The sequence below is a fragment of the Oncorhynchus mykiss genome, chromosome 27 (genome assembly GCF_013265735.2).
Source record: "Oncorhynchus mykiss isolate Arlee chromosome 27, USDA_OmykA_1.1, whole genome shotgun sequence".
Classification (NCBI taxonomy): Eukaryota; Metazoa; Chordata; class Actinopteri; order Salmoniformes; family Salmonidae; genus Oncorhynchus; species Oncorhynchus mykiss.
The window spans coordinates 21,203,957-21,229,494 of record NC_048591.1 but is presented as its reverse complement, the minus strand read 5'-3'; the positions used below and the strand labels follow the sequence as shown (position 1 = coordinate 21,229,494).

General features: G+C 43.3%; 1 protein-coding gene across 5 annotated transcripts; it reads left to right on the top strand.

The window, feature by feature from the left end:
• The first annotated feature begins 1,150 nt into the window (after positions 1-1,150).
• On the top strand, positions 1,151-25,538 carry LOC110507762 (hepatocyte nuclear factor 1-beta-A). Of its 5 annotated transcripts, none has more exons than XM_021587986.2 (10): positions 1,151-1,788; positions 4,428-4,627; positions 4,961-5,231; positions 5,589-5,824; positions 17,061-17,212; positions 18,765-18,891; positions 19,188-19,382; positions 19,680-19,798; positions 21,527-21,571; positions 23,255-25,538. In XM_021587986.2, the coding sequence occupies exons 1-10, from the start codon at positions 1,424-1,426 to the stop codon at positions 23,273-23,275; spliced, it is 1,731 nt and encodes a 576-aa protein (XP_021443661.2). In that variant the 5' UTR covers positions 1,151-1,423; the 3' UTR covers positions 23,276-25,538. The 5 variants fall into 5 exon arrangements, with proteins under 5 accessions (XP_021443661.2, XP_021443660.2, XP_021443664.2 ...); XM_021587985.2 differs by having other exon boundaries at positions 5,589-5,836; XM_021587987.2 differs by having other exon boundaries at positions 1,152-1,788; positions 5,589-5,836; positions 19,188-19,364.

Here is a 25,538-nt window from a genome sequence, read left to right as displayed (position 1 = left end):
ATTTGAAGTGGTGTCCACATACTTGTGTATATATAGTGTATAGGCCTAGACTTACAATAATGAATTGATATTTATAAAGAAAATGTGTATACATTTAGGAATTGCCTAAGTAATACAATTCAATACAGTCTTAGTTTATGAGCGTTATCCTTACATGACATGGGGCATAACATAGGCATAATGTAAACATTATTTGCAGACAAATTCCTGTAGATTAGCTCTGTCCTCTGGTCATATAATGATCAACCACGAGTATTGATACTACACTGACAGTAAGGGCTGTATAATTATTGTCAGGTAATACCACTGTATCAGATATGATAAAATGCACATATGGTTAACCAATTTGTTGAACAATGTTAATACATTCATTAAATTTACATTAAAAATAAAATAATATCAGGCGACATTTTGTTCTTATGACTGTACCGACCAACTCTTCTCTAGTAGCCTATTTACTTTGTTTAGCTCACCCCGTCCTACAGGTCACCGAACCTGCCCCATGATGTAGGCCCACTATGATAATCAGCAGCACCTGCTTGTTCGCCCCGTGAATCTCGTGCGTCCCCCAGCGTGCCATTGTGCCTCTGGAGCGTTTGAACTATGGCGATGATCACAGCGCTGATCTGTTCACGGAAGGGCTCCTCCTCCTCTAATGTTTATTCTGATATATATGGAAAAAGAACTCACTGTAAAAGAGGTTTAAAAGGGTCAGATATTATTATAGACTATAAAGCCTATGAGAAAGATATAGAAAACAAAAACACAAGCCCAAGACTGACAGACCTTTTATACAGTAGGTGAATAATTTTGAATTTGTCACTTTGCATGTTTTTCTGTTGAATTTAAAGAGAACCACTAAAATAAACAAAGTTGATAAGATAAATGCTCTAATTAATAATATCCTATATTGTCTATACAATATTATTATAATTACAATGTATTATTATTATCACTATTATTATTATTATTATTATTATTATTATTATTATTATTATCACAAGCATACTACCCCTCCTCTTTCACCAAAGTCTTTATACAACAGTCCGAAGTTCATGAAAGTTTTGCTGCTGATAAGCAGAGCCAATAAAAGCAACAGCTCTGCAGTGTAAACACTGTCAGGTCTACCTGCTTCAGTTAGTCAGTGCAACCTTCTTCTTATGATTTGCATAAAGGCCCCATCAGCCAGCCCACAAATTACCATGTTGTATATTCCTTGCCCTCCGAAAGCATCATGGCAAATTATATCACTCTTCTCAACTGGGAAGTGAACCAGATTCTCCGAGCAGGTGTCAGGAGTAGGGAATTCACATAAACACTGGAGCAGGAGAGGAGGGTAGAACGGACTTTTTTAGTATTTTTTTTAGATCTTTCTTCTCCACAACCTTCCTTTCCCTTTTAGTTCAGAATATAACTTTTTTTAATGTTCTCGAAAATGGTGTCCAAGTTGACATCTCTCCAACAGGAGCTCTTGAGCGCCTTGTTAGATTCCGGAGTTACCAAAGATGTTCTGATCCAAGCGTTGGACGATATGGACCCCAGCCCGAATGGCTTTGGAGTTAAGTTGGAGAATCTACAGATGTCTCCACCAAGTTCTAAAATGAACGGAAATGATTCGAAGCCGGTATTTCTTACGTTGACCAATGGGCATAGTAAGGGCAAACTGTCGGGAGATGAGGGGTCCGAGGACGGGGACGATTTCGATACCCCACCGATACTGAAAGAACTCCAGTCACTTAACACGGAGGAAGCAGCGGAACAGAGGGAAGAAGTTGACCGAATATTAGCGTAAGTGAATAGAACTTTAAATGTTTCATTTCACACATTTAGGGATGTTCATTACCGAATGAATGTGTAGGGTATAGGCGCATAACCAAAATAATATTGTATTATTTATCTGGCTACTTATTTTAGATGTAGGAGTAATTTCAGTGTATTTAAAGCGTTTTATATTTAACATTGTCTGACAAATTAGGACAACAATTAGGGTAAATTAGGACAACAATTAGGGTTATCTGCCTGTTAAAGTTATTTCTTCCAGGAATAATTTTCAGACGTGTGGCCCATGAAAACTACAGCCTACTTGCCTGACCGCAATACTCAGAAGTGTATCTGCATTGTGTCTGTATTTTAGAATGATGACAAAATTAGTGTAAAAACGTATTTTAATGTACATGTCAAGCGCTTGGCAATAGGTCTCAATGTTCCTTGTGTTAACAAATTAAAATAACGCGCCAATAGTACTTTTCGCGTTTTAGTTATTAATTATCCACACGGGTTATTATTTTTTTCCCTTCGCAAACTATAAACTTAACGAGATCTATTTATATTTAACTTACTCGATCTCTCTCACTTAGATTATATCTGGCAATGCAATGCAAGAAAGTTAATTCATATCAACGTATTTGTTTATTACGTAGGATTCAATGTTGCACTAGATATAGGCTCCACTAATAATAATAATGTTCTGGCGAAATATTGCAACATTTCTTAAAGCAAATATTATTTTGTTTTATGAATGTAGTCTATAAAGGCCTTACTCTTTGTAAATGTTCATATTGTCTTAATTTATCTTCTAAAAGACATTTATAAATGTTCATTCATTACGCTAGTAACATGATCAACTGGCCAGCAGAAAATCAAAACTAACCCACGTGTAGTTAAGTTATTATTAATTGTATTCTATAAATCATCAACTGAAAGATACACAGTGTCGTATGATTAGAGTGAATGGAGATCTGGTTATTCATTGTCGAAAGTTATAAACCAACATCTAAACCAACGTATAAACCCACAGACTTAATTCTCCAAAACAAACAGTTGTGTGTAGATTTGAAACAATTACCCATGTGAAGTCCATACTTAATCTGAGATGTCTGTGATGGTATAGGCTAAGTAAGTGTAGTTTTACTATTTTAGAGCACGCTGCGCACATAGGCTAGGCCTTTTAAATCGTTTGAAATACATTTTCTTTATCGACATAAAGCGTCCTATTGCGTTGTCATCGATGGGTGCAATTCAGTTGTGTTTATTATTGATATAATTGAAGCATTGGAATAATTCAGATGATTTTACCCCATGGGCAAATGTATTCTTCGATAATTGAATGCAATTTTGGATGGAAGCCTTGAACTGATCAATTTCTTCAATTTCTTATCAATGTATTATCAATTTCCTGCATTTAACCAAACAACTTGAATTTATTTTACCAAATAACTTATTTATTTGATTTGATTCATACTCGATTCTGGGATTATTTAGTCTGAATTTAATTAGGCCTATGGGTTTATTGTCCAAATAGGAAAAAGCAGGCTATAACGTCAGTGTGTGTCAGACTCAGCTGACATAAAATTCTGCACTTCTAAACCAATGTACTCTAGGCCCTTCCAATTCGTGGAGTTTAGATTATTTGATAACCTAATTTGGTAACATTTGTAATATATTTCTGTATCCTATATCCTTGATATCTCACATTCGCTATGAAATATTGACGTTTCAAAAACTGTGGATCAGTTATAGGCCAAGGTCTAGGATTTAGATTTCCTAATTTCTCAGTTTTGCCTCTTAGCTACAGTCAAAACACTGAATTGAAAATAGGCCTGATTCGGAGTATTTTCAGGTTATTGAATGTATTATGAAACCACCGGCGTTGGAAAAAGTGCCCAATTGTCATACTTGAGTAAAAGTAAAGATACCTTAATAAAACATGACTCAAGTAAAAGTGAAAGTCACCCAGTAAAATACTACTTGAGTAAACATCTTAAAGTATTTGGTTGTAAATATACTTAAGTATCAAAAGTAAAAAATAATTGCTCAAATATACTTAAGAGTAAAAGTATAAATCGTTTCAAATTTCTTATTAAGCAAAACTTATTTAAAAACAAAAAAAAGTTTTATGGATAGCCAGGGGCACACTCCAACACTCAGACATAATTTACAAACAAAGTATGTGTGTTTAGTGAGTCCTCCAGATCAGAGGCAGTATAGGGATGACCAGGGATGTTCTCTTTATAATTGCGTGAATTGGACCATTTCCCTGTCCTGCTAAGCATTCCAAATGCATTCGAGAGTACTTTTGGGTGTAAGGGAAAATGTATGGAGTAAAAAGTACATTATTTTATAATGATTAACAGTCATTTATTAGGGTACTTAACAATTGTCCAAAACTTGGGGATAACACGGATAGCATCAGGCGAAGAAGCCTAATAGAATAAACCAAGGGAAATACATGCTTGTGCTGTAGCTAGGTGCTGTAGATTGGTTCGGAACTTATTTGGCCGATGAATAATACGTTAGATAACTGGTTCTATTAGTGTGAGTGCTAATGTAGCACCACAACCTATATACCATTATACACATAACGCTATTGGGGTTCTAATAGAACGAATAACATGTATTTAGGTTCTATGTGTTTTATGTAACCGCAGTGAGGACCCCTGGCGTGCCGCCCGCATGATCAAAGGCTACATGCAACAGCACAACATACCACAACGTGAGGTGGTGGATGTAACCGGGCTAAATCAGTCTCACCTCTCACAGCACCTCAACAAAGGCACGCCCATGAAAACTCAGAAGCGAGCGGCGCTCTACACCTGGTATGTCAGGAAACAGCGGGAAGTTCTCAGACGTAAGTTAATATTTGAGTTTCTCACACAGCCTTCGATACAGTTAGAGGCACAGAGGTGTGTTGGCCTGGGCGACATAATTCTAATGGCCATCCACAACACAATGTGCATGAACATAAATGTCATATCTCGGCTATGCATATGGTAAGAAACATATTGCAGTAAGCCTATGCCACAAAAGTGTCTGATTTATCATTATCGCCTAGGCTACATACTGTATTGTGCAATTGTCCCTCATTAAATTATGTCTTATTTCTTCTTATTGTGTTATTGGTTTATTTTGTCTCCATTCCCCCCAATACAATATTTTATGTGACCTTGTTCTTATTTTTCAGAATTCAACCAGGCAGTGCAAGGTTCTGACAGCAATATGACCGACAAAGGCAGTCAGGATCAGGTGCTGTTTTTCTTCCCAGAGTTCAACCCTCCTGGTCAGGGTATGGGGCAACAAGGGGAGGAGGTGGGCTCTGAACCCTCCTGCAAGAAAATGAGACGGAACCGTTTTAAATGGGGGCCTGCATCCCAACAGATCCTCTACCAGGCCTATGAAAGACAGAAGAACCCCAGCAAAGAGGAGCGGGAGGCGCTGGTGGAGGAGTGCAACAGGTGAGGGGAGGAGGCTTTGGAGAATGAGAAAGTCCCAAATGCCACCCTATTCCCTATTTAGTGCACTGTTGCCAATATGTTTCTGGTCAAAAGTAGTGCACTATAGAGGAAATAGGGTTCCACTTGGGATACAGTTTTGTTCTCTCATTGAATAATTGAATGTTTGGCACATCTTATTTGATACTAACGCCATCATTACTGCAGCACATGGCCTTAGCTTAGAATGATTTTGACAGGTTTTAATGTCTCTCTTTGTTTACACTATCCAACTATCTTCCAATGCAACTATCATTATGTTTTCCCTTTGTTCTTTTCCATTGTATTCCATTGATACTATTTCAATCTCTCCTCCTATAGGGCTGAGTGTCTTCAGAGAGGGGTCTCTCCGTCTAAAGCTCATGGGCTGGGCTCTAACTTGGTCACTGAGGTACGGGTCTATAACTGGTTTGCCAACCGGCGTAAGGAGGAGGCCTTCCGTCAGAAGCTGGCGATGGACGCCTATCCCATACCCACCCACAGCATGAACCCTCTCCTGTCTCACAGCCACAACTCCCCACACCACCACAGCTCCCAGATCAGCGCATCCCCCCCTAGTAAGATGCAAGGTAGCGTCTCCACACCACATGCATATCACAGCACATTACTCTGCTATTATATCTAATATAATACTACACAACAATGGAATCATTCAAATGTGGTCTTTCCTCTTGCTGTACCTGTCTCATCCATGATCTGAGTGCATGTAATCACTATGGCATCTTGATCAGGGATATATATGCCTTTGACAGTTAAAGAACAATGGTTGGCAAAAGCTTTGGATGATTTTATTTCCATCCCCAAGAGAGGGTGAAAAGTGGCAAGAAAAACAGTTGATGACATCAGTGAGAGAGAAGAGAGAGGGCAAGTGATCAATAAGAGTGACTTAGGGAGCTGAGCAAATGTCATTGTTATTATGATCTTTAAAAACACACTGAGAACAATCCACATTGTACCTGAAATCTCCACTCCAAAGTCAGCAGGCAGGCAGGCAGGCAGGCCTGCAGGCAGGCAGGCAGGCAGGCAGGCAGGCAGGCAGGCAGGCAGGCAGGCAGGCAGGCAGGCAGGCAGGCAGGCAGGCAGGCAGGCAGGCAGGCAGGCAGGAGCAGGAGAGTGGCACAAAGAGCAGCAGTCCTGTGACAGGCCAGGGTCAGGACAGGGTCACGGAGGGATTCAGCAGTAGCTGAACCTACAACCATTACTTCCACATTCATAAAAGCATAAGGTCGGTCGGTTGCTTGTGACTTTTTGGGGGATCCAATGAACTGACCATTTGATATCATAATGCTGTTTGCACTCAGTGCAATTTAGGCGTCTACCTTCGCCTCTATAAGACATAAAATGGAGCTGATATCTTGGCATAGTATTATCCTCAGTGCCATCGCTTACCACCATAAAAGCAATGATTGAAGAAACAAAGCCTCGTGTTGTTTTTTCACGTTAGAACACGAGGTCAACTCTCTAGAAAAACAAGCCGTTTGCCTCGGGTTGCTCTTTTACCTTTGGTTATACTGGGGCCCATTGGCCCATGCTCTGTTTGCTTGTGGTTTTTCCCAGCACACCTGACCAAGCTTTGACCTCAGGTTGCAAAGTAAGGAGGTAGGTTCAGTGGTAGGCTTGTGTGGAGGTGAGGGAGAAGGGGCTGGTTGTAGAGAGGGCGAGGGTAAGGGTCAGAAGCAGAAGGTACTTTGCTCCCCCTAGTCCTCGGTTGCTTGCTTACAAGGTGTCCTGCCGGCGTCCTGCCGACAGCATCAGCTGTTTTTCACTGTCAGCCCCTGGCCTGACAATAGCACCCCAGCAGGTTGCCTCATCGTGTTGCTAGGCCACGGCCTGTATTATGCATGCTTGAATGGACAATTAAAATCCTTGGCTACTACATCTCCCAGGCCTTCGATAAGGGGCTCCCCTGACTTCTCCTCTCTATACCCCAGCCTGGCAGGGGTTCCTATTGTCTGTGGTGTATTAGAAGACTGCAGTGACTGTAACCTAGGTTATTCTATCTCAGCTGGGCCTTGGGTAGGGTCTGTTTTAAAGCTCTCCTTACCTTTATGGGGCGGCAGTATAGTGGCCGAGGGAGGCTGGGTGCTCTGCAGACCAGAGCAGCAGGAGCTGTCCTCTGGGGTATTGGCTCTTTTCTGGCCAGACAGGACTGATGACCCCATGTGCTCCAGCCTATAGAGAGGTGTGTGTGGGTAACCCCCTCCTCCAGCTATCGCCACTACAATAGTTATGTGTGGGAGGTCACTAAAGTGTCACATCAAAGAAAACCTCTTACTCCTGGAGTTTTCATTGATTCTCTTACTTCTGTTGATAAAGGTGAGGTAACTTGATTGGCCAAAACGGTCAAATAGTATTTTTGGGGGACAGACGAGGTTATTCCATCGTCAGTGTTTGGCAAAAGACCAAACAAAACAAATGTATAGATGCCTTCTGTTACTAGTCACGTCTCAAAATGTAAATAGGTGATGCACACACACTGTTGGTCTGATCGAACTGTTTCATCAGCTGAATGATCCATTGTGTCTGAAGCCATGATACTTTTAGGGCCGTAGTTTCCCCTTGGATCATTCACTTAACCATACAACCTGTGCTTTTATAGAAAAGATGAGAACAGGCAATTGGAATTCAACCCTGTTCTATTACAAACAGATGCCAATACGTGTGTGTCTGTGTGTTTTACCATACTTCATGAGAGAAGGATGACGTGACCATACAGTTCTGTTGTTTATAGTTGTCAGGTTTATTTCTTTGAAAGAAGTGGAGGGTGCTTAACCAACGTGAGTCGAGGTGCAACCTAAAAATGTGATTATCATTGAAAAGGAAAAGGCGTAACGCTCAGTGACCATTAAAAAGTCATTGTTTTATTTTAAGTTAAAAGATGAATGTTTCGGCCACTTTGAGGGTGAATCTGAAAGCTGAGCATGGGGAGCAAGTTTCATACATCTCTCAACAAAGTATAGAGGTGGGAGGCTTTTCTTTTTTGTTGTTTCTGTCTGGGGTTCTAAATCTCTTTATGTTGACCTGCATCAAAGTTCAGATAGAAACGTTGACGGGCCAATCAGCACAAATAATTCAGCAACAGTAGCATCTTTTTCACCAGAATGTGCTAAGAGATTGAGTTGAACGCCTGATAACCTGCTGATATCTCATTTGTCTGAAGACTATTCCCTCCTCTCACACGGCAAAGCCTGCTGATTCATGAATCTCCCACCTAATCTGACACACTGGAAAGGTTTTAGCTGTAAGATTAAGACGGCAGTGAGGGGAGTGTGGTTCAATATCTGGTAGACTGGAAACAGTGTGATTTGATTTAACAACAGTGAGAGTTAAACATCATATATTATAGGAGGGAAAAACAGTGAGCAGGTTGTGTTGCCTCAATGCCTTGTGTCACCCCAGGCTATGTGGGGAGTTGGCCTGGCCGAGGGATAGAGAGGCAAGGCCTGCCCTATGCCTGGCCTTGCTCTGTCCACTGGGAGCCCCAGCCTGGTCAGAGAGGTACAAAGGCCTGCTACGTCCTGCAGAGACCCGGGAGGTCTCTCGTATGCACTGGAGCTACAATTACCAGTGCCTGGGGATGAGGAGAGAGGCTTTGATATTACATGCGTCACACAGAGCACTGAAGCCTTTTAAACCTGCTGTAACTCCCTGCTGCCTACGCTATCACTCCCCTTCACAGGGTTCTCACCCTCCCCCTGGTCTACTTCTAGTCACCCCTGGTCCAATACTCAGAGTGCTTGGGTATTGGGGTTGATTTAGCTCAAACACTATTTAAGATGACAATTTAGAGAGTGATAGAGGGGAGATAGCTACCTTTTTTAGAATGTCAAATGTCAAATGGTCAAATGTCAGAAAGTACAATTTTGAGTTGCTTTTTTCTGCAATATAATGTCATCCTGTCAGTTATCCAAGATGGCGTAGCAGTCAGACGTCTTTGTCCTGTCGTGTCCCTTGTATATATCGTTTTTTACATATTTTTCTTCGCATATCTTTTAAAATATTTTTGCTAAACCTCAACATCTAAATACTCTCCTGCATCCCACCTCACCCAATGTAGCGTGGATCTGCTTTTTTCCCCCTAAAGTATCTATATTTAATTCGGATCTGGAATCCCTCAACTGAAGCTAGCCAGCTAACTACCAGCTATCAGTCAGCAAACCATTGCCAGCGGTCATCAGCTAACCTTCAGCTCGAATAGCTCTTGCCAGTTAGAACAACGTGACTCTAACCAGAGCATAACGGACCTATTATTTTTATCCCCGGATTCCCACCGCAATCTGAAAATTTTCATCTGGATCTTCACAACTAGCTAACCGCAACCCCGGATGACTACTCCTGGCTAGCGTTTCCATCCACTTAGCTTGAAGCTAGCCCGGCCAGAGCTCATGTGCTACCACCGAAGCATACTCCTGGGCTACAATATCCGGACCCCTTCTACAGCCGGTATGGGGCATGGAACCCCGCAGATCCCCTACGACTGGAATACCGACATAATCTGCCCGAAGACTCCAACAGGCCCCTCAGGCGTGACGCCCGCTGAAGGCCCATTATACTAACCAGCTAGGCCTGCTAGCTACCTAGAGCTACTTGGAACCCTGTTAATTCCACGACCGGTCTATCGACGTCATCGTATGAAGAGGTAAAAACAGACTTAACCCCATCGCGATGTTCCCCAATGGCTAACTTTCTAGCCCCTGCTATCTGCTTGCTTGCTAACCCGGCCTGCTAGCTGCTAGCCTGCCCCGGTCTACTAACTGCTAGCTTGTTTAGCACCGGTCTGCTAACTGCTAGCTTGTTTAGCCCCAGCCTACTAATTGTTAGCTTGTTAGCACAGGCCTGCTAACTGTCTGAATCGCCGTGTCCCCAGCCAGCCCAACCATTCACTGGACCCATATTTATTTTCAATCTCTTTTCAATTTTTTATTTGATTATACCTTCCGGTAACCTGCCTCACCCAATGTGATACGGAATCGCTATTATTTTTAATTTTAGAATACATTCAAGAACCTCCAGAAGCTAGCCAGCTAATTAGCTACAAGCTGTTTAGTCATTGTTAGCCACTGCTAGCGGCTTTTACCTTCTGCACAGCCAGCCCTGTTTTTAGCCTGGATAATACTCGCCAGTCTACCAGTATCGAACTGTCTCTCCACAACAACGCCGGATTCCTGCCGTAATCCCTGGACCACTACTTCTGATCTTCACAGCTAGCTTGCACCCAGTACCGAAGCTATCCCTGAGGCCCACCTCCGGCCTACTCAGCTGTTCACCCGAACCCCACTCATACACGGCTAGAGCCCAATACTCCACCGGATCCTTGCTGTAAACTCTGGACCGGCTTCTCTGTTCCATCTACTGCTGCCCCCTGGACACTATGATCACTTGGCTACATAGCTGATGCCTGCTGGACTGTCCATTTATAACGGTACTCCATTCTGTTTATTTATGTTTTATCTGTCGGCCCCAGCTGCGAACTCAGGCTCTGTGTGTAGTTAATCCGACCCTCTCTGCCTAGTCATCACCATTTTACCTGCTGTTGTTGTGTTAGCTGACTAGCTGTTGTTGTCTCACCTGTTGTTTTAGCAAGCTCTCCCAATCAAGACCTGCGATTACTTTATGCCTTGCTGTATGTCTCTCTCAAATATCAATATGCCTTGTATACTGTTGCTCAGGTTAGTTATCATTGTTTTAGTTTACATCTGCTCCGTTAGCCGCACCCTCATCCTACTCCTCCTCTGTTCCTCGGGTGATGTGGAGGTAAACCCAGGCCCTGCATGTCCCCAGGCACCCTCATTTGTTGACTTCTGTGATCGAAAAGCCTTGGTTTCATGCATGTCAACATCAAAAGCCTCCTCCCTAAGTTTGTTTTACTCACTGCTTTAGCACACTCTGCCAACCCCGATGTCCTTGCCGTGTCTGAATCCTGGCTTAGGAAGGCCACCAACAATTCTGAGATTTCCATACCCAACTATGACACTTTCCGTCAAGATAGAACTGCCAAAGGGGGAGAAGTTGCAATCTACTGCAGAGATAGCCTGCAAAGTTCTGTCATACTTTCCAGGTCTATGCACAAACAGTTCGAACAGTTCGGACACCATCTGTGAATTGATCGCTCCCCATCTAGCTTCAGAGTTTGTTCTGTTAGGTGACCTAAACTGGGATATGCTTAACCCCGGCAGTCCTACAATCTAAGCTAGATGTTCTCAATCTCACACAAATCATCAAGGAACCCACCAGCTACAACCCTAAATCTGTAAACATGGGCACCCTAATTACATTATCCTGACCAACTTGCCCTCCAAATACACCTCTGCTGTCTTCAATAAGGATCTCAACGATCACTGCCTCATTGCCTGTATCCGCTACGGGTCCGCGGTCAAACAACCACCCCTCATCACTGTCAAACGCTCCCTAAAACACTTCTGCGAGCAGGCCTTTCTAATCGACCTGGCCCGGGTATCCTGGAAGGATATTGACCTCATCCCGTCAGTTGAGGATGCCTGGTCATTCTTTAAAAGTAACTTCCTCACCATCTTAGACAAGCATGCTCCGTTCAAAAGATGCAGAACTAAGAACAGATATAGCCCTTGGTTCACTCCAGACCTGATTGACCTCAACCATCACAAAAACATCCTGTGGCGGACTGCAATAGCATCGAATAGTCCCCGCGATATGCAACTGTTCAGGGAAGTCAGGAACCATAACACGCAGTCAGTTTCAAGCAGAAATTTGCATCCTGTAGCTCTAACTCCAAAAAGTTCTGGGACACTGTAAAGTCCATGGAGAACAAGAGCACCTCCTCCCAGCTGCCCACTGCACTGAGGCTAGGTAACACGGTCACCACCGATAAATCCGTGATAATCAAAAACTTCAACAAGCATTTCTCAACGGCTGGCCATGCCTTCCTCCTGGCTACTCGGCCAACAGCTCCGCCCCTCCGCAGCTACCCGCCCACGCCTCCCCAGCTTCTCCTTTACCAAAATCCAGATAGCAGATGTTCTGAAAGAGCTGCAAAACCTGGATCCGTACAAATAAGCTGGGCTTGACAATCTGGACCCTCTATTTCTGAAACTGTCCGCCGCCATTGTCGCAACCCCTATTACCAGCCTGTTCAACCTCTCCTTAGTATCATCTGAGATCCCCAAGGATTGGAAAGCTGCCGCGGTCATCCCCCTCTTTAAAGGGGGAAACACCCTGGACCCAAACTGTTACAGACCTAAATCCATCCTGCCCTGCTTATCTAAGGTCTTCGAAAGCCAAGTCAACAAACAGATCACTGACCATCTCGGATCCCACCGTACCTTCTCCGCTGTGCAATCCGGTTTCTGAGCCGGTCACGGGTGCACCTCAGCCACGCTCAAGGTACTAAACGATATCATAACCGCCATCGATAAAAGACAGTACTGTGCAGCCATCTTCATCGACCTGGCCAAGGCTTTCGACTCTGTCAATCACCATATTCTTATCGGCAGAGTCCGTAGCCTCGGTTTTTCTAATGACTGCCTTGCCTGGTTCACCAACTACTTTGCAGACAAAGTTCAGTGTGTCAAATCGGAGGGCATGTTGTCCGGTCCTCTGGCAGTCTCTATGGGGGTACCACAGGGTTCTATTCTCGGGCCGACTCTTTTCTCTGTATATATCAATGATGTTGCTCTTGCTGCGGGCGATTCCCTGATCCACCTCTACGCAGACGACACCATTCTGTATACTTCTGGCCCTTCCTTGGACACTGTGCTATCTAACCTCCAAACGAGCTTCAATGCCATACAACACTCATTCCGTGGCCTCCAACTGCTCTTAAACGGTAGTAAAACCAAATGCATGCTTTTCAACCTTTCGCTGCCTGCACCCGCAAGCCCGACTAGCATCACCGCCCTGGATGGTTCCGACCTAGAATATGTGGACCTAGGTGTCTGGTTAGACTGCAAACTCTCCTTCCAGACTCATATCAAACATCTCCAATACAAAATCAAATCTAGAGTCGGCTTTCTATTTCGCAACAAAGCCTCCTTCACTCACGCCGCAAAACTTACCCTAGTAAAACTGACTATCCTACCGATCCTCGACTTCGGCAAATTCATCTACAAAATAGTTTCCTACTCTACTCTACTCAACTGGATGCAGTTTATCACAGTGCCATCCGTTTTGTTACTAAAGCACCTTATACCACCCACCACTGCGACCTGTATGCTCTAGTCGGCTGGCCCTCGCTACATGTTCGTCGCCAGACCCACTGGTTCCAGGTCATCTACAAGTCTATGCTAGGTAAAGCTCTGCCTTATCTCAGTTCACTGGTCACGATGGCAACACCCACCCGTAGCACGCGCTCCAGCAGGTGTATCTCACTGATCATCCCTAAAGCCAAACCCCCATTTGGCCGCCTTTCCTTCCAGTTCTCTGCTGCCTGCGACTGGAACGAATTGCAAAAATCTCTGAAGTTGGAGACTTTTATCTCCCTCACCAACTTTAAACATCTGCTATCTGAGCAGCTAACCGATCGCTGCAGTTGTACATAGTCCATCGGTATATAGCCCACCCAATTGACCTACCACATCCCCATACTGTTTTTTATTTTATTTACTTTTCTGCTCTTTTGCACACCAGTATGTCTACCTGCACATGTTCATCTGATCATTTATCACTCCAGTGTTTATCTGCTAAATTGTAATTATTCGCTCCTATGGTCTATTTATTGCCTACCTCCTCATGCCTTTTGCACACAATGTATATAGATTATTTTTTTTCTACTATGTTATTGACTTGTTTATTGTTTATTGTTTACTCCATGTGTAACTCTGTGTTGTTGTCTGTTCACACTGTTATGCTTTATCTTGGCCAGGTCGCAGTTGCAAATGAGAACTTGTTCTCAACCAGCCTACCTGGTTAAATAAAGGTGAAATTTAAAAATAAAATAAAAAATCCTGAGGAAGAAAGATTTCTTAATCTCAAGCTATATTGAGAGCATCTTTATAATATCCCAATAACACTGCTGGCCGCCCCACTGGTATCCCAGAAATGGAGCCCTTCTCCTCCGTCCAAATTACCAATAGCCTCACACCAACTAGACGACGGAAGCCTTCCTTAATGGGATTAGGGTTCTCTGCAGCCAGAATTACTGCCTGACACAGGGAGACAAAACTGGCTAGAATAGCACCTCACTCCCTTGACACTTTACAGGTTGCCCAGCTTGGAGATAAATGCCTGTTTATGAGTCCTCTGCCATTGTGAGGCTATGGTGGTTATGGGCCCAATGGAGTGCATTATTGTCCTGTAGCGGTGTTAATAAGACACTGTGGAGTGCTGTGGGGTTGCTGGTGTGTTGTTCAGGAGAATATGAGCTCTGTCTGTGGTTCTCTTGTGGTCTGCCTGGAAAGACTGGACAACATGTTAGTTGTTAGTGGATGAAATACAGTCAAGATGAAAATGATCAATTCTTTGGTCTGATTTAGTTGTATTCCCCAGGCAGTAGATCATGTTTTTGCTAAGGATAAACTTTATTTTGGGTGAGATATGATGTTCCATTATTTTATGGCAGACATATGGTGCTTGGTGTCCCCGGTCTGTGACTGTCTGTGACTGTCTGTGACTATCTGGGACAGTGGCAGCCAGGGCGCTCAGTGTGACATGCGTGGGTCAGGGACAGAGGGCCCAGGGATGATCTGGGATCTGAGAGTAAACACTGTCCTAAATGGCACCCTATTCCCTACATAGTGCACTACTATGGGCCCTGGTCTAAAATAGTGCACTATATAGGGAGTAGGGTGCCATTTGGGACTGGCCCAGTGTCACAGCCCACTGCTCTGCTCTGCAGGGGGGAGGGAGGGAGTCTCTGTGTGAGACTGAGACTACAGGATAAGAATGTGTTTGACATTGGTTGTAATTGTGTAATGTTTGCTCTGTTGGTATCAAAGGGGGCCAAGATTGGCAAACATCCATTTGACAGGAGGAGAGCAGCATTCCTTTGGCCCCCGGTGGCGAATGGAGGTGGGAGACAACAAGGGGTCTAGACACGGGATTAAGAGATGATGGGTCATTCAGTGATGTCACAGAATTCAGTGACTAAGTGTTTGGAGAGTGGAAGGATAGGTGAGAACATGACAGGGTTCCCTATTGATGACATACTGTACGTAGAAGGCATTTCTTCACTTCCATACCTTTACCTGGGCACAGAGAGATCCTTTCCATGCTGGGTAGGAATCACTGTGCTGCCATATTTATAGACCTATCCAAGGCCTTTGGTACTGTTGACCATCTCCTACTCATTTAAAGGTTGTCTGAAATGGGCCTCGACCAGGTGTCTTGCAAGTGGTTTTAGAACTATCTGCCAGACAGAACACAATGTGTGCTTTCTGCTGGTGTCAAGGTGTCTCGATATTATTAAAGGTACCCGTCATGGGTCGATTTTGGGACCTGTCCTCTTTACTATTTATATAAATAATATTGGTCCATCTGAAAAAAGGTTCCCGCTTATAAAAAAAATATATGGCCTTTTGGATTGACAATAATTTGACATTTAAAAAACATACAGATGAGCTAGTTAAGAAGCTGAGATGTAAAGTAGGCTTCTTTTAAAGAAACAGATCATACCTCTCCCTAAACAGCAGGAAGCAGATTGTAGTCAACTTTCCTGACAGTTCTTGACTATGGTGACACCATTTATCAGAATGCAACAGCCACTACTCTTCAATTTATGGAGGCCATCTACCATAGTGCCCTTTGCTTTATCACATGACAGTTTTAATACTAATTACTGCATCCTGTATCAAAAGGTTGACTGGTCCTCGTTAAAGTTCATTACACCCTTTTTGTTTAAAATATCTACTACACAAGCTTCCAACCTAGCTCACTTCACTGTTAAACTGTTAAGCTTCCAACCTACTTCACTGTTAAAATAAAAAACACGAGACACCAAACCCGTTCACAGGGATGGTTATCTTTCAAGGTTCCTCTAGTACGCACCGATTTAGGTACATCTGCTTTCAGTTTTAGTGCCCCCCATTTTTTGGTATAGCCTACAAAACTCCCTACATTTTGACTCTCTGGTGCCTCTAGGGCAGTTTAGGACTTGAATGTTGAATGAATTTAATGAGAATTGCAACTGTTTGGATTGAATGTAAATAATTGTATTTGTGATGTTTGAAGCTGTAGCGTTGAGTCTCTAATTTGTAGTTTATTTTGTTTTTATTGATGATATTTTGTTTATTGTATTATTGTCCTCCGGGTACCATTATAAATGGGTTCCCCTAAATAAAAAAATGGTGCATGAGTTCATAAAGTCTAGGACTGGGGTTATGGGGGGCTGGTGTACGGTGTATTGTAAACACTGAATAGCCTTGGCTGAGCTGGGCTGATAGCACCAGTGGAGGGGTCAGTGTGTTTGTTTGCTCTGCTCTCCCTGTCTGAGTCAAAGAGCAGGTGAGTCTGGTGGGTTGGAGCGACTGCTTGGACACAACACACTTAGTCATACTGAGAGGCCTGCTACCGTCTCTCTGCCCTATATACTGTTATCCTGTGTGACACAGATGTTGTTAGTTCAAGAAACAAACTCTAAATTTCTCTCACTCTTTCTCTTGTCTCCTTGTCTCCCTCCCCCTCTCTCTTCCCCTCCATCCCTCTCTCTCTTCCCCACCATCCCCCTATCTCTCTCCCTCCCTCTCTCTCTTCCCCACCATCCCTCTCTCTCTCTCCCTCCCTCTCTCTTCCCCACCATCCCCCTCTCTCTCCCTCCCTATCTCTCTTCCCCTCCCTCTCTCTCTCTTTCTCTCTCTCTCTTTTTCCCTCCCTCTCTCTCTCCAGTGCGGTACAGCCAACAGGGACCCGGTGAGGTCAGCTCCTCGACGACCATCAGTCACCACGGCAGCATGGCGACCAGCCAGTCGGTGTTACAGCAGGTGTCTCCGGGAGGCTTGGACCCCAGCCACAGTCTGCTGTCACCTGACGCCAAGATGGTGAGTAACACACCTGGGCCCTCCTAGCCTCTGATTAGATAAGGACCAGGGCTGCGTTTAACATGAGGTACGTTCCAAATGGCACCCTATTCCCTCTGTACTGCATTACTTTTGACCAGAGTCCTATGGGCCCTGGTCAAAAGTAGTGCACTACATAAGGCAATGGGGTGACATTTGGAACGCAACCATAGACATATAAAGCAGGTCCCTGAGCCAGACTCCCATGGAACAGTCTATAGGGAACAACAGTTAGAGCATTGTGCTGCTCTCAGTGGAAAGTGGAGACAGGTGGCAGGCCATGGCTGAGGCCTAACATACAGTACAGCCTTCACCACCATAGTGAACTGGGCAGGTCCAGAGCTGAGCCAATAAACTTGACAAAGAAGCATTCTGAGCTTATTGATTAAATGCCCTGTAAAGAGAAGTGGAGGGTGGAGCGCTCAGCACTGCTTGCTCTGCCTGGGAAATGACGATAGCACTTGATTATGCTCAATGTTTTTTCTACCTTCAGAAAAGGGAGCTAGAGGGGAGAAACTCAGCCCTCTGTCCTATTCCAATATTTGATTGGTGAAAGCGAAACTTGGCCAGTACCGTACATGCAGACATTTCTAACTCTTGAACGCTGGTCCCAAAAAAAAATTATATCGTATTCTTAGGATCAGAATAATAACGATATTATGGCACTAACCAGATTTGTGTTGTTTAAATCCAACAAAGATGAACATCACAATCTTTATTTAGTGAGAATATCCCTGATGATTCATAGTGCATTTATCATTATCTCTTGTCAGTAGGAAGTTAGATTTTTGTAGGGAGTGCCGGTCAGTATACTGTGGAAAAGGTCAGAGCAGACAGGTTGTTATCTATGGGCACCGTACAGATGACTGTCTAAATCCCAAATGCAACCCTAATCCCTATATAGTGCACTATTTTTAACCAAGACCCATAGGGCTCTGGTCAAAAGTAGTGGACTATATAGGGAATATAGTGCCATTTGAGACGAATCCACTGTCTGACCATCCCCTCCTCTCAGAGCAGCTGGCAGGAAATGTGAAAACAGTGCATGAACACACACACAACACACACACCCACACGCGCACACACACACATGCATACACACCCACACGTGCACACACACATATGCATACACACCCACACGAGCACGCGCACACACACACATGCATACACACCCACACGCGCACACACACACATGCATACACACTACTACTTTCAATCTGTGCTTTTACGCTTCATTATTGGATTATTTTGTATTTATTTTCTCCTCATTGTTTGCTTGGTATAGATGACTGGAGTTACACAAGCACAGTGTTAGACAAAAGCAGCAGAACTAACTCAACATTTATCTGTGTGAGCTGCATTGCTGAGAGCATCTGGTTTCACTTCTAAAGTGATCGCCATGCTTTACTATATACCCTGATTTAACCATCCTTATATTCAGTTAGCATGTTAGATTTAGGATATTGTCAGTACATGACTTCATTCTTGGTCCAGAATGGTGTCACTAAGTTTCTTAGTGTGTCTCTCTCTCTAGATGTCTGCGTCAGGTGGAGGCCTGCCACCTGTGAGCACGCTGACCAACATCCACAGCTCCCACCACACACACCAGCAGACACAGAACCTCATCATGCCTCTCTCTGGAGTCATGACCATCGCACAGAGTGAGTCAACCAATCAACCAACCAGCCAGTGCTCTGTGTTACCCATGTCTCCACAAATGATTCTCTTAATATAACAACTGTCCATTTATTCTCCTCTCTTTATGCACATATTCTCGTATGACCTCTATGCTCACAATGGTTGAGCTCCAATTGGCACCTGAATCACTATATAGTGCAATGCTTTTAACCACGCCCCATAGTTGTCAAAAGTAATGCACTACATTGCGAATGTAGTTATGCTTGTATTGTCATGCTTTAGATATGAGACAAATAACTTAAGTTCTATGTGGTTGTAGGTCTGAACACGTCGCAGTCAGTGCCTGTGATCAACAGCGTGGCGGGGAGCCTTGCAGCTCTGCAGCCGGTGCAGTTCTCCCAGCAGCTCCACAGTCCCCACCAGCATGGCCTGATGCAGCAGTCTCCCAGCCACATGAACCAGCAGCCCTTCATGGCCACCGTGACTCATTCACACAGTCAGTACCTGCCTCTTAGTAAGCACTAAACGGTTGCTAATGCCATGTCATAGATGGGATATAATGCCAATATAGTCTTGTCCCAGATATTTGTCGGCTGTCTTGCCAACACCTTTTCACTCATTGACACGTCATGTTTAGCGTGACAATTCCATAAGGAGTTGACAAGAGATCTTAAAACTACATTTCAGCATGTACATATGTAGCCTAATCCTAACCCTAATCATAAACCTATTGCTAACCCATTAATAAAAGTGAATCTATTGGGGTAAAATTAACAATGAGACGTTCTCTCTATGTCTTTGTCTTTGGCAGTGTACCCTCATAAGCAGGAGCCACCGCAGTATTCTCACCAGTCACGGTTTCCCTCAACCATGGTGGTGACAGACGCCAACAGCCTCAGTACTCTCAGCTCCATGTCATCCAGCAAACAGGTCAGTCAATAACATGACTCAGTCTCACCTAACACAGGCCACAATCAGGCCCCCCCCCCCCTCTACCCTGGCCCTGACTCAGTCAATACAGTCTCCCCTCTCTGTCTGTCCTCAGTGTCTGTCCTCAGTGTCTGTCCTCTCTGTCTGTCCTCAGTGTCTGTCCTCAGTGTATTAGAGCATGTGCATGTATAATGTTTGTAATAATCCCTTTTGCTGCTCTCTGGGAGATGTTTGCATAAATTTCGGTCATAAGCTACATTTAAACTAAGATAGTTGGTTGTAAATGTAAGTTGGAAAGCTTGAAAATGAATTCCCAGCTTGCTGAGGCTTTGTACTGTATCTTGTGCAAGCCTTCAATTAGAGATTTGATTGATCAATTTCTTTATCTACTAACACACCACATCTTCCTCACAACCGACACACAACCCCCTCCCCAAACTGAGCACTCACTAACAGTAGGCTGATAGACTAGGATAGATATGGTAGGCTGATAGACTAGGATAGATACGGTAGGCTGACAGACTAGGGTAGATACAGTAGGCTGATAGACTAGGATAGATACAGTAGGCTGATAGTCTAGGATAGATACAGGCTGATAGACTAGGATAGATACGGTAGGCTGATGGACTAGGATAGATACAGTAGGCTGACAGACTAGGATAGATGCAGTAGGCTGATAGACTAGGATAGATACAGTAGGCTGATAGACTAGGATAGATACAGTAGGTCGATAAACTAGGATAGATACAGTAGGCTGATAAACTAGGATAGATACAGTAGGCTGATAAACTAGGATAGATACAGTAGGCTGATAGACTAGGATAGATACAGTAGGTTGATAAACTAGGATAGATACAGTAGGCTGATAGACTAGGATAGATACAGTAGGTCGATAAACTAGGATAGATACAGTAGGCTGATAGACTAGGATAGATACAGTAGGCTGATAGACTAGGATAGATACAGTAGGTTGATAGACTAGGATAGATACAGTAGGTTGATAGACTAGGATAGATACAGTATGCTGATAAACTAGGATAGATACAGTAAGTTGATAGACTAGGATAGATACAGTAGGCTGATAGACGAGGATAGATACAGTAGGTTGATAAACTAGGATAGATACAGTAGGTTGATAAACTAGGATAGATACAGTAGGCTGATAGTCTAGGATAGATACAGTAGGCTGATAGACTAGGATAGAGACAGTAGGCTGATAGACTAGGATAGATACGGTAGGCTGATGGACTAGGATAGATACAGTAGGCTGATAGACTAGGACTCGGGCGGCAGCGTAGCCTAGTGGTTAGAGCGTTGGACTAGTAACCGAAAGGTTGCAAGATTGAATCCCTGAGCTGACAAGGTACACATCTGTCATTCTGCGCCTGAACAAGGCAGTTAACCCACTAGGCCATCATTGAGAATAAGAATTTGTTCTTAACTGACTTGCCTAGTTAATTAAAGGAAAAATACAGCAGGCTGATAGAATAAGATAGATATGGTAGGCTGATAGACTAGAATAGATACAGTAGGCTGATAGACTAGGATAGATACAGTAGGCTGATAGACTAGGATAGATACAGTAGGGCTGTCTGAAATTGCACCTTATTCCCTACTTAGTGCACTACTTTTGACCAGTGGCAAAAGGGAATAGGGTTCCTTTTGGAACGCACACTAGATGTGTGAGTTGTGATTGTGTGTTGACTTGTTTAATCCCTGTTACATTAGGATTCTACCGTAAACAAGATGGTGCAACTGGGGGGTCTCTCCTGGGTAAATACTATTTTCTTAGTACGGTCACTTAATAAAATCACTTAGTTTTAGCCTGAGTGCCAGTCTGTTTGTGCCATCATGCCAACTATGTTTGTCTTGAAAATGACAGCAATGGAGTTGGCAAGAGCACAAACTGATCTGGGACCAGGCTAACTTAGTTTAACTGGACTGGCTCAGTGAATTCATCCAAATGGGATGTGTTGTTGTCCCAAAGCCAAGACCATTCTACTGAATATTTGTGTGCAATATACCATATTTTGCGTAGTAAATGTGTGTGCTTTCCATTACTTTATAGGCATAAATTAATGTTTATACAGACTGATACAGGAACCTTAACTCACATAATCAAGACACACTACCCTTCTTATGCATGTAAAGTCAATGAATGGCAATATGAGATCAGACCAATGAGATTTGGATTAATGCAACTTTTATTTATTTACTTAACGGTTTCACAGCTAATGTTTTTGCCTGGCTCTGTCTTTGATGCTGGGTTTGACGCTAGTACTCAGTTCACTCTGATTTTGTCAGAGCATGTGGACCACAAATCTCAATCATTGGACCAAGGAGTCGGGTGTATGGACACTCCTCAGAATTCCTATTTCCTTTGAAAGGCCGGACCAATCAATCACCTGTGCCCTCATCCTGAACTTAAATTGATTAACGATGCCTCCTTTCGCTTTCCTCTCCATTGGGGAGAGAGAAGGCTGGCCGATCCCTGGCCAGACCTAGTCCCCTGATCAGGAAATGAAACCCACTGGTAATCAAAGTTCAGGAGGCTTGTGTCCTGCTACTTACTTCCCTGCTATTGTGGGGGGTGGTCTATTATGGGGGGTCTTTTTTTGTAATTACAGCTCTTCCTCTTTCCTACTTCTCCCTGTCTCAGTGATCGCTCTAGCCTGAAATGCCTTCCTCTGTGTTTTGCTTTCACACGCTCAATTTCCCACGCTGCCTGAGACAGAGGACTCTACGTCGCCCGGGCCGCAGCACTGTCACTGCTCATTGGGTTGATGGGCTGAGATGTGGCAGATGCTCCGATTGGCTTGAAACCTACCTGTTCCCTTGATAGAGTGGTTTAACTAGATACTGACTGGCTGCCTTTGGTTTGATATATGTAGGACCCATTGTTCTACATTATCAGGCCTTTATTTGTACTTGGTGGTGCAGAGAGACCAGTAGGCTCTTCTTATGACATGAACAACATGCTGAGGCTTTATAACTCTCGTATTTGCTGAGGACCCCCCTCTCCTCTCACCCCATGTTAAACTTACCTCCACTTAGAGCACAGTGTCTAAAGACTGTGGTCTGAGCAGCTGTCCACCTTTATCAGGTAGGGCTGTTTGCTGGTCAACTGCCTCCACCCCTTGAGAGAAAGGAAAAAATAAATTCCACAAACAATCTCCAAAAGGCCATTTGAATGTAAACAAGGCTTTTCAGAGTGAAGCGGAAGAAGAATGTGGAATGTATTTGGTCAGGTGTGGCGTAGGTAGGCCGTTTACATCCTATCTGAATCTGATACCCAGGGGACTTTAGAAATGGGACCTATTATCATGACACCACATATTATAAACATCCTCACCAGAAAATGGTTCTTGTGTTTTTGAATAGATTTTCTTAATTTATTTGTGTGATGTACTCACTCTGACGTTTGTTTCCCCTTTCTCTCGCTCTCTCTTTTTGCAGTGTCCTCTTCAAGCCTGGTGAGAGTACGCACCTGACTTCCTTGGTGCCTAGCAACAGGAGCACATTTTTCCACCCTCTCACTGCGGTAACTGTGACAACTCCTAATAACTGTCAACAGTGCACTGGACAATGAGTCAGTCAACAAATCCAGAGTGGCGGAGGTGGAGGGCGGGAGGAGTGAGAGATGGGGAGAGAAACAAACACTGCAGGTTTGCATTAATAGACACCTAAATGAAGGGAGGAGGAACTGAATTTCCTCTGACATACAGAGGATCAACAAGGATGTATGATTTTTCACTACAACCAATTTTGTGAAAACAGTATTCATTTCTCTAACAAAACAAATGGATCTTCACATTATGCCTGACACACTGTGGTATGTAAGAATAAGACTGGTGGAGTAGATGTCCATGAAGAACTAACATGATACTGTGATCTGATGTGGAAAGATGAAGACATATGGATGCTGAGTTGAGAGGACACAATCAGCCTCAGTCGGCACAGCTATTTTGGGCTGTGGTGGGGAAGGAGTGTATGAGGGACTGAGTGATTCCATCTAGCCAAGTGCCCACTCATAGTAGCAGATCTGAATAATCTGTTCCCCACTATACTGTATATTATCAACATCCATGCACAACTATCAGAACTACTGGATGACAATCATATTAACTTTGTCCTGAGCAACTGTATAGTTTTTTGTAGATATTTCATATACATACATACCTGTTCTGTTTGAAGGAGTCTTCCATGTTGTTTTTTCACAATGCCATTTTCTGTACTGAACAGTAAATAGTGCCAATAATTAGAACTTTGTTTATGTGTCTAAAGGATTTCAACATTTGTTATTTCCCAACACGGGGGAAATATAATAGACAATATACTTGTATTTTTTATTTGGTTCCATTTTTAAACTGTGATTGAAAGATATGACAATCTTTAGAATTTTTAAGGACTATGCAATGTGCATATGAAGTGCATATGAAGCCCCAGAAGACTGAAACGTGTACAGTTCTCCACACTTAGACAGAGGAATTTATGAGACGCACCATTACTCTATGAACTTAATGACCACCATGTTGTTTCTGTTGTCAGAGCTGCCCACAACACGACACAAAACATTACACCAAAGTTTTATTTTGTTTTTATATACATGTACAGTACATCCTGTATATACAGTAGCCAGAAAATCAGTTGGAAACTTTGGGTGTTTTTCTTTCACCCATTTCCCATGTTTCGTTCTGAACTGAGAGTCAGCGTGCCATGACATCATAAACAAAGTCTGCCTTGAGGGAGGGTTGACTCAAATATTCACTGTATGCCTTCAAACCTAGTTATAGCTTTGTCCCAAACCCTATTCCCTGTATAATCCACTATTTTCGGTAAAAAAGTTTTGCACAAAATAGGAATAGGGTGCCATTTAGGATACACACATAGTCCCAATCCCTTGCCTGCCTGCCTGCCTTCCTGGGAGACCTCTCTCTGACTGATGTTTGCTCATAGGGTTCAGGTGAACTTCAGGAATGGGACTTTAGCCTTCCCAGGCTCCATCCCCTCTCCTTCCACTTCCTCATTCCCAACGTTTCCTCATTTAAAGACACATATGGAATTGGAGCGTTTTAAAAACATATATTCTCCGTCATAAATCATAACAGGGACTCCCCCCTGTGATAATGACAGTATTTACAAGTATTTGCAAGCAAAACAGTGATATGGGTCTTGCAATTTGTGAAGGGGTGGAAGATGAAAGTGCCTCTTGTTGTGACAGTAACCTTTGTAATCAGGCTGGATTCCACAGAGGTTAAGGAATGTTATGGAGAGTTGGACAGCCAGCCACACAAACAATATTAGTTACTTTTGCAATCCCAGTCCACCAGGGGCGTCCAGAAAAAACAACCAGAGGTTACAAACAATCAGGTTTTTATCATGAGTATTTGTGTAGCCTGCATTTGACTGTCTGTTTGTTTTCTGAATAATAATTTTGATATTATATTTTGTAAATGGAAGTCATACCCTCTCCACCTCCATATTCTGGTGTAGGCACATAGAGACTCCCTTTCAATAGGTCACTACCTTGTTATTATTGTGTACTACCTTGTTTCAATTTGTTCTAAACATACCCACTGCCATCTAACCAGAGGGAATGCAGGGCCACCTTCAACTGTAGATGACAGACAACGTGATTTTCTCTTTAATGTATTATTTTTGTATTAAATGGAAATCAATCTTTTAAAATCATTATTTATTCTTTCTGAGAAAATGTCGATATTCAAGTAAAGCTTTTTTT

Bases quoted from the DNA above. Each gene is read 5' to 3' on its own strand.
- LOC110507762 (XM_021587985.2), top strand. From the start codon at position 1,424: ATGTTCTCGAAAATGGTGTCCAAGTTGACATCTCTCCAACAGGAGCTC. The intron at 19,383-19,679 runs GTAAGCACTAAA...TGTCTTTGGCAG, and splicing joins CAGTCAGTACCTGCCTCTTA to TGTACCCTCATAAGCAGGAG. The intron at 19,799-21,526 runs GTCAGTCAATAA...CTGTTACATTAG, and splicing joins CCATGTCATCCAGCAAACAG to GATTCTACCGTAAACAAGAT.